The sequence below is a fragment of the Colobus angolensis genome, unplaced genomic scaffold (genome assembly GCF_000951035.1).
Source record: "Colobus angolensis palliatus isolate OR3802 unplaced genomic scaffold, Cang.pa_1.0 Scaffold308, whole genome shotgun sequence".
Lineage (NCBI taxonomy): Eukaryota > Metazoa > Chordata > Mammalia > Primates > Cercopithecidae > Colobus > Colobus angolensis.
In genome coordinates this window covers 584,275-599,359 of record NW_012116355.1, presented here as the reverse complement: position 1 = coordinate 599,359, position 15,085 = coordinate 584,275, and the positions used below count along the sequence as shown (strand labels likewise).

The following is a 15,085-nucleotide window of genomic DNA, read 5'->3' as shown; positions in this document are numbered from 1 at the left end:
GGGAGTGCAGATTTACTGATTTCCTTTTTTGGGGTATATACCTAGCATTGGTATTGCTGGATCATATGGTAGGTCTATTTTTAGTCTTTTGAGAAACCTCCAACTGTTCTCTATAGTGGCTCTAATAATTATCTTCCTACCAACTGTGTACAAGGGTTCCCTTTCTTCACATCTTTGCCAGCATTTCTTATTGCTTGTCTTTTGGGTAAAAGCCATTTTAACTGGGGTGAGATGATACCTCATTGTAGTTTTGATTTGCATTTCACTGATGATCATTGATGTTTAACGCCTTTTCATGTACTTGTTTGCCATTTGTGTGTCTGTCTTTTAAATTTTTATTTATTTATTTATTTATTTTGAGACAGAATCTTACTCTGTTACCCAGGCTGGAGTGCAGTGGAGCAAATTCAGCTCACTGCAACCTCTGCCTCCCAGGCTCCATTTTTATTTATTTATTTATTTATTTTGAGACAGAATCTTACTCTGTTACCCAGGCTGGAGTGCAGTGGAGCAAATTCAGCTCACTGCAACCTCTGCCTCCCAGTCTCAAGTGATCCTCCCATCTCAACCTCCTGAGTAGCTGGGACCACAGGTGTGTGCCACTTCATCCGGCTAATTTTGTGTATTTTTGGTAGAGATGAGGTTTCGGCCGGGCGCGGTGGCTCAAGCCTGTAATCCCAGCACTTTGGGAGGCCGAGACGGGCGGATCACAAGGTCAGGAGATCGAGACCATCCTGGCTAACACGGTGAAACCCCGTCTCTACTAAAAATACAAAAATTAGCCGGGTGAGGTGGCAGGCGCCTGTAGTCCCAGCTACTCGGGAGGCTGAGGCAGGAGAATGGCATGAACCCGGGAGGCGGAGGTTGCAGTGAGCTGAGATCCGGCCACTGCACTCCAGCCCGGGCGACAAAGAGCAAGACTCCGTCTCAAAAAAAAAAAAAAAAAAAAGAGATGAGGTTTCACCACGTTGCCCAGGCTGGTCTGGAATTCCTGAGCTCAAGCAATCCACCTTCCTCGGCCTCTGATAATGCTGGGATTACAGGCATGAGCCACCATGCCTGGCCTGTCCATCTTGTTTTGAGAAATATCTGTTCAGGTCTTTTGCCTGTTTTTAAATTGGATTATTAGATTTTTTCCCTATTGACTTGTTTGAGCTCCTTATATATTCTGGTTATTAATCACTTGTCAGAAGAATAGTTTGCAGATTACTTTTTCCCATTCTGTTGGTTGTTTCTTCACTTTGTTGATTGTTTCCTTTGCTGTGCTGAAGATATTTAACTTGATGTGATCCCATTAGTCCATTTTTGTTTTGATTGTCATGGGGTATTCAGATCATAGCACATTCAAATCATAGCACTAGTTTGTACAATTTTTTTTCTTTTAAGCTTCATGCATTTTGCATACAATTTAAGAAATCTAACCCAGGGTCACTAAGGTTTTCTCCTATGGTTTCTTTCAGATATTTGATAGTTGTATCTCTCACATTTAGTTCTATTCCTATTCCTCATTTCAAGTTTTGCATATTGTGTACAGTAAGGATAAAATAAGCAAATATGTATATGCACTTGCATATGAATATCAAATTTTTCAGTACCATAGTTAAAAAGATTATCTTTTCCCTCAATTGAATTGCCTTGGCAATTTTGTTGAAAATCAGTTGACCCATATGTGTGTGGGTCTGTTTCTGAACTTTCTATTTTCTTCCATTGATCATTATGTCTTTTTATGCCACTACTACACTGTCTTGATTCCTGTATCTTTATAATATAACTTGATATCAGGTAATATAATTACTGCAACACCCTTTTTCCCCCACAATGTTTTTTGGCTCTTCTGTTCCTTTGTGTTTTCATATAAATTTTAAAACCAGCTTGTCAATATCTAAAAAAAAAGTCTGCTGGAATTTTGATTGGGTTTGTCTTGAATATGTAGATTAATATGGGGAGAATTGTCATTTTAACAATAGCGAGTCTTCCAAACATTGACCATGGTATATCTCTTCATTTAGTTAGTTCTTTGATTTCTCTCCTCAGTGTTTGTAGTTTTTAACTTACAGGCCTTACATTTCTTCTGTTAAATCTATTCCAATAATTTAATATTTTGGGGGGATGCTGTTGTAGATAGCATTTTTTAAACAGGAATAAATACATATAAATGTTATTATTACATGCACATGTGTGCATGGGAGTCAAGCAAGATATAAATACTCAGAGAAGGATAAGATGGTTTATGCTTCTATACCATCTTTTGGGGGCCAGATGGGAAGGCCATCTTTTGGATACATAATAACTGTACATATTTATGAGGTACATGTGATATTTCTGTACCTGCATACAATGTATAATGCTCAACCCAGGGTATTTAGGATATCCATCACCTAAAATATTTATCACTTCTTTGTGTTGGGAACATTTCAAATCTTTTCTTCTAGCTATTTTGAAATATGCAAATTATTGATAACTATAATCACCCCTGCCTGTGATCACACACTACAACGTATTCCTTCAATATGACTGTATGTACGCATTAACCAACCTCTCTTTACTGCCCTTCTCCCCCTTCCCAGCATCTGGTAGCCATCATTCTACTCTCTGCCTCCAGGAGATCGCCTTTATTTTAGCTCTCACATGAGTGAGAACATGCAAAATTTGTCTTTCTGTGCCTAGCTTATTTCACTTAACATGATGCTGTCCAGTTCCATCTATGTTGCTGCAAATGACAGGGTTTCATTCTTTTTTTAATGGTTGAATAGTATTCCATTGTGTGTATATACCAAATTTTCTTCATTCATTTGTTGATTGACACTTAGGTTGATTCTATATCTTGGCTATCATGAATAGTGCTGCATTAAACATGGGGATGCTAACATCCCTTTGATATACTGACATCCTTTCCTTTGGATAAATACCCAGTAATGGGATTGCTGGATCATGTGGTAGTTCTGTTTTTAGTTTTTTTGGGAAACCTCCATACTGGTTTCCATAAGGGCTGTACTAATTTACATTCCTGTCCACAGTGTATGTGAGTTCTCTTTTCTCTCCATCCATGCCAGCATATGTTATATTTTGTGGTTTTGGTGATAGCCATTCTAACTGGGTTGAGATGGTAGCTCACTGTGGTTTTGATTTCAATTTTCCTGATGATTAGTACCCTGAGCATTTTTTTCATATACATGTTGGCCATTCTTTTGAGAAATGTCTATTCAGATCCTTTGTCCCCTTTTTAATGGGATTTTTTTTTTTGCTCTTGATTTGAGTTCCTTATATATTCTGGATATTAGTCCCTTGTTGGATGAATAGTTTGTAAATATTGTCTCCCATTCTGTAGGTTGTCTCTTTATTGATTGTTACTTTTGCTGTGCAAAGGCTTTTTAGTTTTATAGGGTCCCATTTGTCTATTTTTATTTATTTCTGTGCATTTGAAGTCTTAGCCATAAAATCTTTGCCCAGACTAATGCCCTGAAGTGTTTCCCTTATGTTTTCTTCTAGTAGTTTTAATGTTTTGGGTCTTATGTTTAACTCTCGAATTCATTTTGAGTTGATTTTTGTGATAGGTGCACAGTTTCATTCTTCTGTAATATGGATATTCAGTTTTCCTAACACCATTTATTGCAGATATTATTCTTTCCTTTGTGTTTTTCTGGTACTTTTGTTGAAAAATCGATTGGCTGTAAATACATGGATTTATTTCTGGGTTCTCTATTCTATTCCATTGGCTTGTGTCTCAGTTTTTATACCAGTAGTAACCTGTTTTGGTTACTACAGCTTTATGTTGTATTTTGAAGTCAGATAGCATGACTTCAGCTTTGTCCATTTTACTCAGCATTGCTTTGGCTATCCAGGGTCTTTTGTGGTTTATATGAATTTTGGGATTGTTGTTTCTATTTACGTGAAGAATAGCATTGGTATTTTGATAGGGATTGCATTTAATCTGCAGATTGCTTTGGGTAATACAGTCATTTTAACAATATTCTTAGAACCTATTTGCATAGTATGTTTTTCCATTTGTTTGTGTTCTCTTCAATTTCTCTCATCAGTGTTTTGTCATTTTTGTTGTAGAGGTCTTTCACCCTTGGGAATAAATTTATTCCCAGGTATTGAATATTTTTTGTAACAATTGTAAATGTGATTACTTTTTTGATTTATTTTTCAGCTAGTTTATTATTACTGATTTTTGTAGTTGATTTTGTATTCTTCAACTTCACTGAATTTATTGATCAGATCTAAGAGTTAAAAACACACAGTGGAGTCTTTAGGTTTTTCTACATACAAGATTATGTCATGTGCAAAGAGGGACAATTTGGCTTCCTCTTTTCCAGTGTGGTTGCCTTGGATTTCTTTCTCTTGCCTGATTGCTTTGGCTAGGACTCCCAGTACTAAGTTGAATGAGAGTTGTGAAAGTGGGGCACTGTCTACTAAGCCAGACAATGGCAGAGCAAAAAAAAATAAAACTACAGGCAAATACTCCTGATAAACAAAGATGCGAAAATCGTCAACAAAATACTAGCAAACCAAATCAGGTAATATATCAAAAAGATAATATACCATGATCAAGTGGGATTTATCCCAGGGATGCAATGATGGTCCCACATATGCAAATCAATAAATACAATACATCACCTCAACAGAATGAAGGACAAAAACTGTAAGATCATCTCAATAGACATAGAAAAGGCATTTGATAAAATTCAGCATCCCTTCATCATAAAAAAAAAACTCTAAAAAAATTACACATTAAAGGAACATACCTCAACATAGTAAAGACCATATGTGATAAACCCATAGCTTACATCCTCCTGAATGGGGAAAAGCTGAAAGCCTTTCCTCTAAGAACTGGAAAAAGACAAGAAGAACCCATGTTTCTTGTGTTCTTGTTTTTTGTTGTTGTTGTTTTGAGACAGGTCTCACTCTGTCACCCAGGCTGGAGTGCAGTGGTGCTATTTCAGCTCACTTCAACCTCTGCCTCCCGGGCTCAAGCGAGTCTCCCACCCCAGCCTCCCAAGTAGCTAGGATGACAGGCATGCGCCACTACACCCAGCTAATTTTTGTATTTTTAGTAGAGATGAGGTTTCCCATGTTGGCCAGGCTGGTCTCAAACTCCTTAAGTGATCCACCCACCTTGGCCTCCCAAAGTGCTGGGATTACAGGTGTGAGCCACCATGCCCGGCTGAATGTTTCTTTTCTTCTTATATTGATATGTGTGTATGTGTTGTAACAATTCCTTCTTTTAATGTTATGGATTGGCTTTTTTAGGGAAAGACTTTTTTTTTCTGTAGATGTATCTATATTGTTGCTGGGGGAAGGTGCTTTGGCTTTGATTCTGGATGGGTGCAGTAGTGTAGTCTTCATATGATTTCTTCACTTTTATTCAGACTAGTTTCCTGGCTCTTCAGTGGTGTAGGCTGCAATTGTTAGTGGAGGCTGTGACAAGACTTTGCTGGGGACTGATATGCCAGATGGGCTGGTCCTCTGAAATCAGTGGTAGCAGTGGCATTCTAGGAATGCCAGTCTTTGGGCTCCCTTGGGCCTCCAGGTGGTATGCTTGGGTGCTGGCAGTGCCAGTGGCCGACCAAGTGGATGGGTCCTTGGATCCCCTGGGTGACGTGTGAGGAGTTGACGGTGGTAGCAGTGGTGTGTCAGTCCTTGCACCACTCAGCAGCATGTGTGGCTTTTAGTGGTGGCAGCAGGCTTGATAGGCTAATCTCTAGACCTTCAGGTGGCATGCAGTGATGGGTGGCACTGGTGGCAGGATAGGCTAGGTTTTGCTCTGGAGAACTGTCCTGCAGACTGTAGAATGTTTACTAGCATCCCTGTTCTTTAGCCAGTAAATGCCAGTAACATCACATGGGAACTTGTTAGAAATACAGTTTCACAGGTCCTGCTGCACTCCACTGAGTCTAGAAACCAAGGTGATGTGGCCCAGCATGCTGTGCTTTAACAGCCCTCAGGTGATTCTAATGTATGCTCAAGCTTGAAATTCCACTGCCTTGGTAGATTGCAAGGTTCCCCCTGCCCCAGAAAGAACCTGTGTTAGTCAAGGTTCTCTAAAGGGACAGAACTGTGTGTGTATGAAGGAGAGTTTTTTAGGAGAATTGACTCATATCATCACAAGGTGTCCCACACTAGGCCATCTGCAAATCCAGGAGCCAGGAAACCAGTCCGAGTTCCAAAACCTCAAAAGTAGGGAAGCCGACAGTGCAGCCTTCAGTCTGTGGTCAAAGGCCCGAGAGCCCCTGGCAAAGCACAGGTGTAAGGTGATGGGTTTTAAATAAGGAATGTTTGTAACTTAAACCTTCAGAAGATACCTCACATGAAACTGGCTGCCTCCACAGGAGTAACTTAGATCTCTCCACCTTGTTGTCAGGAACCTGGAACAGAGATTTTTGCATTGGATATGAGATTAGATAGACTTTTAAGGGCTCGTCTGACTCTTTGCCTTTCACATTTTAATCAGAAGTCTCAGCTTTTTTTCTCCAGTTTTAGATTTAACAATCTAAACCTAACTTGAACATTGGTACATAGTGCCTAATAAATGTTGCTTAAGTAAAATGAACTTGGAAACATTCTTCATGGTATCCTCTTTTTTCTCTTGCAGTTAAGAGGGCCAAATTCCAGGGTTCACCAGGTAAGGCCAGCCTTCTATTATGTCTTTTCCTCTTGTATTTGCTGTTATTTCAAAGCAATTTAAAAAAGTTATTAATTCATTGATCAAATTCAGTAATTTAATTCATTACTTCACTAAATTAATTCATGAAATCATTAATCTAGTGAAAAATTAGTTTTCTTACCTCTTGGCTAACCCAATTCTACTTCTCAAGAATAATTATATATTTAGAGGTTTTGATATACCTTTTCTGACTTTTTCTCAGAAAAAAATCTGAAATAGTATAAAAGGATAAATATTGACAATTAGTGGAAAACAATTTTTTTATACTTTAAGTTCTAGGGTACATGTGCACAAAGTGCAGGTTTGTTACATAGTTATACATGTGCCATGTTGGTTTGCTGCACCCATTAACTCGTCATTTACATTAGATATTTCTCCTAATGCTATCCCTCCCCCAGCCCACCACCCCACGACAGGCCCTGGTGTGTAACGGATAAATATTGAAATATCAATGTGTCATGTCTTGCAGTTCATGAACCTGTTTCAGCTTGAGAGTGTGTGTATATGTATCTATTGGGTCATATAAAATTTAAAATATACAAATAGACCACGTGAAACATATCTTATGCAACCTGCTTTTCCCCCCCAGCAACACATAATGAAAGAGTGTGTGTGTGTGTGTATGTATGTGTGTGTCTGGCTCATTCTTTTAAGGTACTGTACAGAATTTTGTTGTAGATTTGTACCCTGACTAATAGGTCCCTGATTGATTAATACTTGATTAATATTTAGGTTCCCAACTTTTTGCCATTATAAAGAATAAATGTTCATGTGCACTTCTCATTGCTTGCTTTTGCAAATGTGTCTATGTACTAGATTCAGAAGTAGAATTGCTGGGTCAAAAGTATATATATATATATATTTTTTTTAAATTTGATAACTCCTGCCAACTTTTTCTTCTGCAAGTTTTTACTGTATATACTGAGACCAAAAGTTTATGAACATTTATTTTCCCAAATCCTTATCAATATTTGATATGAAACTTTAAAATCTTTGTCTGTCTGAAGATTAAAAATGGTATTTCCTTATTTTAATATACATTTCCTCAATTTTGATTAGGAAGATTTCCTCTGGTTACTGCTGGGGAAGAAGGGAGGGGAGCTGGAGGATTACTGGAAATATGTGAATATGCTTGAGAACCCAGGAAAACCTGAAAAACTGGACCTTGGGTACAACAGTAATGAAAGCAGTTTCTGAGCAGTTTCTTGTTTTAAAGGTTGTTATCTTTCTGTATCTGCTGGCTCTTTTTTTCTGAGAATCTGCTCTGTTGTTTCTCTCCCAGCTGGTTGTCTATGCTTACCCATCTTGCACCCATAATAGCTGCCTCAATGCAATTTATACCTCTTCCTTCTAGCTTCAGCACCAACCACCAGTTGTCAATATTTATCCTTTTACCCTATTTAATATCTTTTGAGAGGGAATCAGGTTTGTTTCAGCTTTTGGCCAGCTCATGGATTGGCTGCTCTTGGGTTATTTACTCTTGGTCTGGTCAGCTATGTGTGATTGGATGTTGGGGTGGAGTACAAAATAATGTGATATAAAACATAGCTCAGTGGCCTACTGCACTACCACTACTAGATATGGATGGAGATTCTCCTTGTATAGGCTTTTATCCTCATATATCTTTAATATAATTGTAAATTTTCCATGTTGATAAGTATAAAACTACACCATTTTAAATGATATTTAAAAGAAAGATTTACCTTCAGCTGAAAGTGTATAATGGGTCCCATTTTCTTATATTTTCTGTAACATTAGGTAATCATGTTAAGCAATATTTGCCAATTCGATGAGTCAAAGTGATAGTTTGCTATTTTTTCATTGTATAAAATTAGGATTAATTTCTTACATAGAAAAGCAAACCCTCAATTCAGTGCCCCTAATCATGGCTGATGTGGATGTAGTGAGGCGAGTGCCAAATGTGCTGTAGTAAGAATTAGGTGAGATGCCTGAGTCTGAAGTTTCAGGCCACCACCTTTGTTTAGTAAAATCAACTTGTTTAGTACTCAACTCTCAGGTTAGAGAATTTCCTTTTCTCAACTCTGATAATATTTCTTTTTTTGATTGGGCGCAGTGGCTCATCCTTGTAATCCCAGCACTTTTGGAGGCCGAGATGGGTAGATCACTTGAGGTCAGGCATTCGAGACCAGCCTGGCCAACGTGGTGAAACCTTGTCTCTACAAAAAATATAAAATTTCGCTGGGCATGGTGGCGCACACCTATAATCCCAGCTATTTGGGTAGCTGAGGCATAAGAATTGCTTGAACCTGGTAGGTGGAGGTTGTAGTGAGCCAAGATCATGCCACTGCGCTCCAGTTTGGGTGACACAGCAAGACTCTGTCTCCAAAAAAAAAAAAAAAGATTTCTTTTTATGTAATTTGTGCTTTAGGCCAAACTGAATAGATCGAGATTGAAATCTAATTTCTTTGTGAAGATTTTTCCTTAATTTTTGTCCTTATTAACAGCTCTGCAGTTCTTTATCACTTTTTTCTTTTTTCCTTCTGGTACTTATCTCTTTCTACATTTTATTAAATTTATGTACCTTATCTTTCCTAGCAGATCAATTAGATTTGGATTTTTCCTCCCAGACGGCAAGTAGGCTATGTAATTAACTTAGTAGGTTAGGATTAACATTGTAATAGATTAAATAAATTAGAATAGGAAATATCAATGTATCATATCTTGACATTCATGAATCTTTCAGTTTGAGTGTGTGTGTATGCATATCTGTTGGGTCATACATAAAATTTCTTAAAATTTAAAAAACAGCATTTTAGATTATGCTCTTGAAGATAGTATGTAGTTTTATAATCTTGGCAACTCTACTGTGTCTTGAATGAAGCTATATTATATAATATATAGCTTAATTTTTTCCTGCACATGTAATACTTTAATTTCTATATTGCTTAATTCCAAGGACTTTGTGAGATTGGGTAACAATCTGAGCACTAAGTATTATGTCTCCATTTTGTATTTTTTCAAAGATAAATTTAACACATATGTGACCCTGAAAGTACAGAATGTGAAGAGCACAACTGTAGCAGTTCGTGGTGATCAGCCCTCCTGGGAACAGGATTTCATGTTGTAAGTATTTTGCAGCAGCAGTGTGCCTACATATTTCATAATCTTTTAAAGGGAATTGCATTGGATGAAACAATTAGAAGATTTTGTATATTTTTGAGATTTATAAAATGTACTGGCACTGTTAAATACTCTTTTGAAAACTGAGGAGTTACAGAAATAAGTGAGGTTCATGGTATGTGAAGCACAACTGCAGTTTTGTTTTCTCATGGATTTGTAATTTGTTCTTAGAGATGAATGATAATGCAGGTAAACTCCTAATTGATTTGTGTTGGTGCAAATACTACATAGGCAGATTTTCTCAGTGGTCAGAATTAGAATGGAGTACAGCAGACTTAGCATGACATTAAACTTAACTTCATCTTTCTTTGATTCCCAGAAGGCTCTTTGAAGGAATATGGCCATGCATGTGAGAGACTGTATCTTCGTGTGTGCCTAAGTCATCTGTTTTAGAGGCTGAAGATTTCTGTGCTTATAATCCTTTTGCTTTATGGAGTAAAATGTCCTATATTCAATTAATTAAAATGAATAAATATTAGTAGAGTTTCTCGTGTATGACAAAGTTTAGTATATTATGATTTTAATTAAACTTTGGCTTTAAAAACTTGATATTTCTTTCTTTTGTCTCCTTAAGTTTCAGGAATTTTGTGTTCCTGTTCTAGAAAAGGGGAGAAAAGTATAGACTATATTGAAGGACTAGGCAAATCATTTAGCTTCATAGGGCACTAGTTTCCTTATCTGTAAAGGTCTTCCTTTCTCAGAAGATTATGCTTGTTTTTTTGGAAGGTGGAGGTGGACATGAAGGGGCTGAATGAGAAAACGTACTGAAATTTGCTGTGAAATTTGAAACGGAACTGAAATCGATTTGCATGTTTTATAGTGCAGCTCAGAGGGACATAGGGATGGTTATTATTTTTATGGGGAGACATTTCCAATCCTCTGGGCTCTTAGTATATTGCTTCTTTTTTTTTTTTTGAGGCAGGATCTTACTTTGTCACCCATGCTGGAGTATGGTGGTATGATCATAGTTTACTGCAGCCTCTAACTCCTGGGCTCGAGCGATCGTCTTGCCTTAGCCTCCTGAGTAGTGGAAACTACAAGCATGTACCACCACACCTTGGTTAATGTTTTTATTTTTTGTAAAGATGGGATTTCGCTATGTTGCCCAGGCTAATCTCAAATTCCTGGGCTCAAGCAGTCTTCCCGCCTTGGCCTCCCAAAGTTGTGGGATTACAGGTGTGAGCCACTGCACTCTGCCTATATTGCTTCCTATAGGACCATTATTGTGATAGTTAAAGGCAAAGATTATGAGGTTTGGGGCTAGGACAATAGCAGAAGACAGAAAAGGCTGAATAGAGGGTGTTCAGGAAGTAGAACCAAAAGATTTGCTTGGATGATGGGGTGGGTGGTATGCCATTCAGTAGGATGAGGATTAATATAAGTTATGGACAGTCTTATATTTGAGATTCTTATAGGACAGATAGGAAGGAGGAGAGGTGCAGAAGATAGTTAGAAACCTGAAGCCGGCACTCAGGGAAGAAGTCTGCTTTGGAGAAATATTTTGGTCAGTTGAAGCCATAGGTGAAGATGAGAAAGCTTAGGGATAAAATGTGTATGGTGAGAAAAGGGACTGGGGTAGAAGCTGGAGAGCGGCAGCATTTAAATGAGGGGCCAGAGGGGACTAAAAAGGATTAAACAGAGAGGTAGAAGAGCCAGGATATAATGGTGTCTCGGAAGCTGAGGGAGAACTGGGCTTCAAACAGAAGGAGGCCAATAGTGTCATGTTTCTTTCTCACTGGTTGCCTCTTTCTCAAGATTATATAAGCCTCATTTATTCCCTCTTACAGTGACAGTGATATGAGACTGAGAGCGCCTGTTTCCTTCTTTACACATGCAGTGTACAGAGTCAGCTACAAATGGTTTATGCAAGTCTCTTTCCATACCAGTGTGTTAGCCATAATCCTGGCTATGGTTTATAAACCTAGCACTTCCAGTTGGCTATAACCATCACTTCCAGTTATAACTGTTCCCATTATGTGAGGCACAGTGTTCTTCTGCAGCCTCTCATCAGCATAGCTAGCATTATTCTTATGTGTTTATTTTCTAGTTTCCCATAGCACTTCCCCTTTCTACCCTGCTGTGGTATGTGTGAATTTTCTTCCTGTCTCCCACATTGAGATGCTGTGTGAATTTTGCCGTCTCTTCTTTTAGACGTGGGTTTTATTAGCTACTTTCTCTACTTTTCTGCTTTTCCTACTCCTTATTCCTCCTATCCTGTCCTATTTTATTTTTTTTCTTTTTTTTTTTTTTTTTGGTTCACTCCTTGCAGAATTTAGTCTACTACCCTGTCCTTTTGTCACTGGAAACTCCAGTGTTGGTTTCCTCTCTCCCGTTCTCCTTTTTCCTTCTCCATGATGTATTATGTGGCAGTATCTATTATCCATTTTGGTATTTCTTATATTATTTGTTTTTAATATTTTTCATATCTTGTTTTTAGGACTAGATTGTTCATTTCTTAAGGGTAAGGTGGGCATCTTCACTATTTGTGTGAATTTGTGTATCCCAAAGTCTTCTATACACATGTTTATGTATATTGTTGATTGAATTAATTAACAGAAAAGAAACTTCCCTAGGGTCCTGGGTATGAAGCATAAGTAGAGTTCTCAGACCTCTCTTAGCCGGACCTGCTGAGCAAATGTAGGTGAGATGAGAAGCTTCTTACAGAATATATATTCATTGTTTGGGCCTTCTCCCCAGAGAGTTCTCTGAAGAACAGATTTTCTTCTTTATCTGTTCAAGTCAAGCTGTTAAAGACCTCTGGCTATTTCTTCTGTCTGTTGGCTGAGATACTATTTGGGAGTTGATTTGGGAATATTATATATGTATCCCCAAGCAATTTTTCTTTTTTTCTTTATCTTATGAGACAGGATCTCACTCTGTTGACCAGGCTGGAGTGCAGTGGCACCGTCTTGGCTCACTGCAGCCTTGATTTCCTGGGCTTAAGCGATTTTCCGGCTTCAGCCTCCTGAGTAGCTGGGACTACAGACACATGCCACCATGTCTAGCTAATTAAAAAAATTTTTTTTGGAGACACTAGGTTTTGCCATGTTGCCCAGGCTAGTCTCGAACTCCTGGGCTCAAGTGATCTTCCCACCTCAGCCTCCCAACACACTGGGATTACAGGCATGAGCCATTGCACTTGGCCCAAGCAATTTTTCGATTCCATATTCAAATGACAGATAAGTCCAATGGATTTGAGGATGTCACCTATATTTTCCAAGACTAATTGATTAATTAGGCTGAATTAAATTATGTGACAGAAAGCTTAGTTTCTCCACTGTGAACACTGTAACTTAGTGGCTAGGCTTATTCATCTACTTTGTGGCTCTGAACAGCTCTCCAGATAGCTTAGAAGTTTTTGGACACAAAAATTGAGTCCTATATTATGTTTCTTCTCGAAAGCACCTAGTCGTATGTCTTGCAAGTGCTCAGGAAATGCTAATTAAATGAATAAATTAACTCAGTACATTCTATGCTGTATTATATTTATATAAAAGGGATAAATTTTCTTTGCTTTATTCATTTTCAACACCTGACATTAATTCTATGGCTGTCATTCTATATCTCAAACTTGTGAATCTGAGAACATTTATTTTATAGCCCAAGGGGAACCCAAGTACAAACTTGAAACTTCTACTTGTGATAAATAGCTGTTGTTTTCCTGAGAATGCCTTTCTGCTCTCTCTGCTGGAATTGGTCTTTTCTCATCTTTCTTGGATTACCCCTCAAGTAGCCTTGTGTTTCAATAAGAGCTTTCTGGAGAACGTTTTTAGCATTAACACAAGTACTATTTGCATATTCTAGTTTAAGACTGGGATTATGTTTGAGTTAGTCCTTCCGAACAGATATTCAACCATGTATGACACTGCTTTTAAATAGTGCTTATCTGGCTCTTTATGGAATGATTTCTTTTCAATATTTTTCCCCCTGGTTATTATTATAGGAAAATCATTATATTTATCATTATCCCATGGTAATAATTTTGCTTATAAGTGACAGTGCCTAGCTTAATAATGATTAATGAGTCTCCAGGGACTGAGTGATGTGAACTAGCACACTCTAGCGCCCCTCACTTGCCTGTGACCACATGTTCCTATCAAACTGACATGTTCTCAGGGACCCTGCTTCTACCTGTACTCCCTTTCGTAAATCCCCCTTTACCCCCAGCTTTTTTGGTGGGGATGGAGTCTGGCTCTGTCACCCAGACTGGAGTGCAATGGCATGATCTTGGCTCTGCCTCCTGGGTTCAAGTGATTCTTGCGTCTCAGCCTCCCAAGTAGCTGGGATTACAGGTGTGCGCCCCCATGCCCAGCTAATTTTTGTATTTTTAGTAGAGACAGCATTTTGCCACATTGGCCAAGCTGGTCTCAAACTCTTGACCTCAGGTGATCTGTGCACCTCCCAAAGTGCTGGGATTACAGGCTTGAGCCACCATACCTAGCCTCATAAATCTTGTAAAATAGACTTACCTTTCCTAAAAGTTTCCTGTCTGCAATGTGTAGTTTAAGTTGAAGCAGTGTCAGTTAACAATAAAACATATGAAACTGTTGCCTATGGGTGGAAATTGGCAGGCAGGCCTGGCAGTAATGTCCTCATTACTTGGCCTCATTGTGTGAAACTGCATTAGTCTAATCATGATTGTATCTCCAAAGTGGAAAGAATGGATAGACAAAGGCATTTTTCTTTCTTTTTTTTCCCCATCCCCACTGAGGTTTAAATGGTATATAAAAAACTGTACATAATTAATGTATACAATTTAGACATGTATACACTTGTGTTACTATCACCATAATCAAGGTAATAAATATATTTATCAACTCTATTTTTTTTTTTGAGACGGAGTCTCGCTCTGTCTCCCAGGCTGGAGTGCAGTGACCGGATCTCAGCTCACTGCAAGCTCTGCCTCCCGGGTTCATGCCATTCTCCTGCCTTAGCCTCCTGAGTAGCTGGGACTACAGGCGCCCGCCACCTCGCCCGGCTAGTTTTTTGTATTTTTTAGTAGAGACGGGGTTTCACCGTGTTAGCCAGGATGGTCTCGATCTCCTGACCTCGTGATCCGCCCGTCTCGGCCTCCCAAAGTGCTGGGATTACAGGCTTGAGCCACCGCGCCCGGCCAATCAACTCTAAAAGTTTACTTGTGTCTCCTTTTTTTGTTGTATGCGTGTGTTAAGAACATTTAATATGAAATCTACCCTCTTAAATTTTGAGTTGCGCAATACCTTATTGTTAACTGGAGGCACTATGTGGTACAGCAGCAGGTCTCTGGAACTTATTTAA

General features: G+C 38.5%; 1 protein-coding gene across 2 annotated transcripts in view; it reads left to right on the top strand.

The window, feature by feature from the left end:
- The window catches only part of UNC13B (unc-13 homolog B (C. elegans)), a 234,659-nt gene that overhangs the window by 53,478 nt on the left and 166,096 nt on the right, over positions 1-15,085 (top strand). For both annotated transcript variants that reach the window (XM_011950473.1, XM_011950472.1), the window contains exons 2-3: positions 6,596-6,625; positions 9,652-9,751. In XM_011950473.1, coding sequence (XP_011805863.1) covers positions 6,596-6,625; positions 9,652-9,751 — 130 coding nt within the window. The remainder of the gene's footprint in view (positions 1-6,595; positions 6,626-9,651; positions 9,752-15,085) is intronic.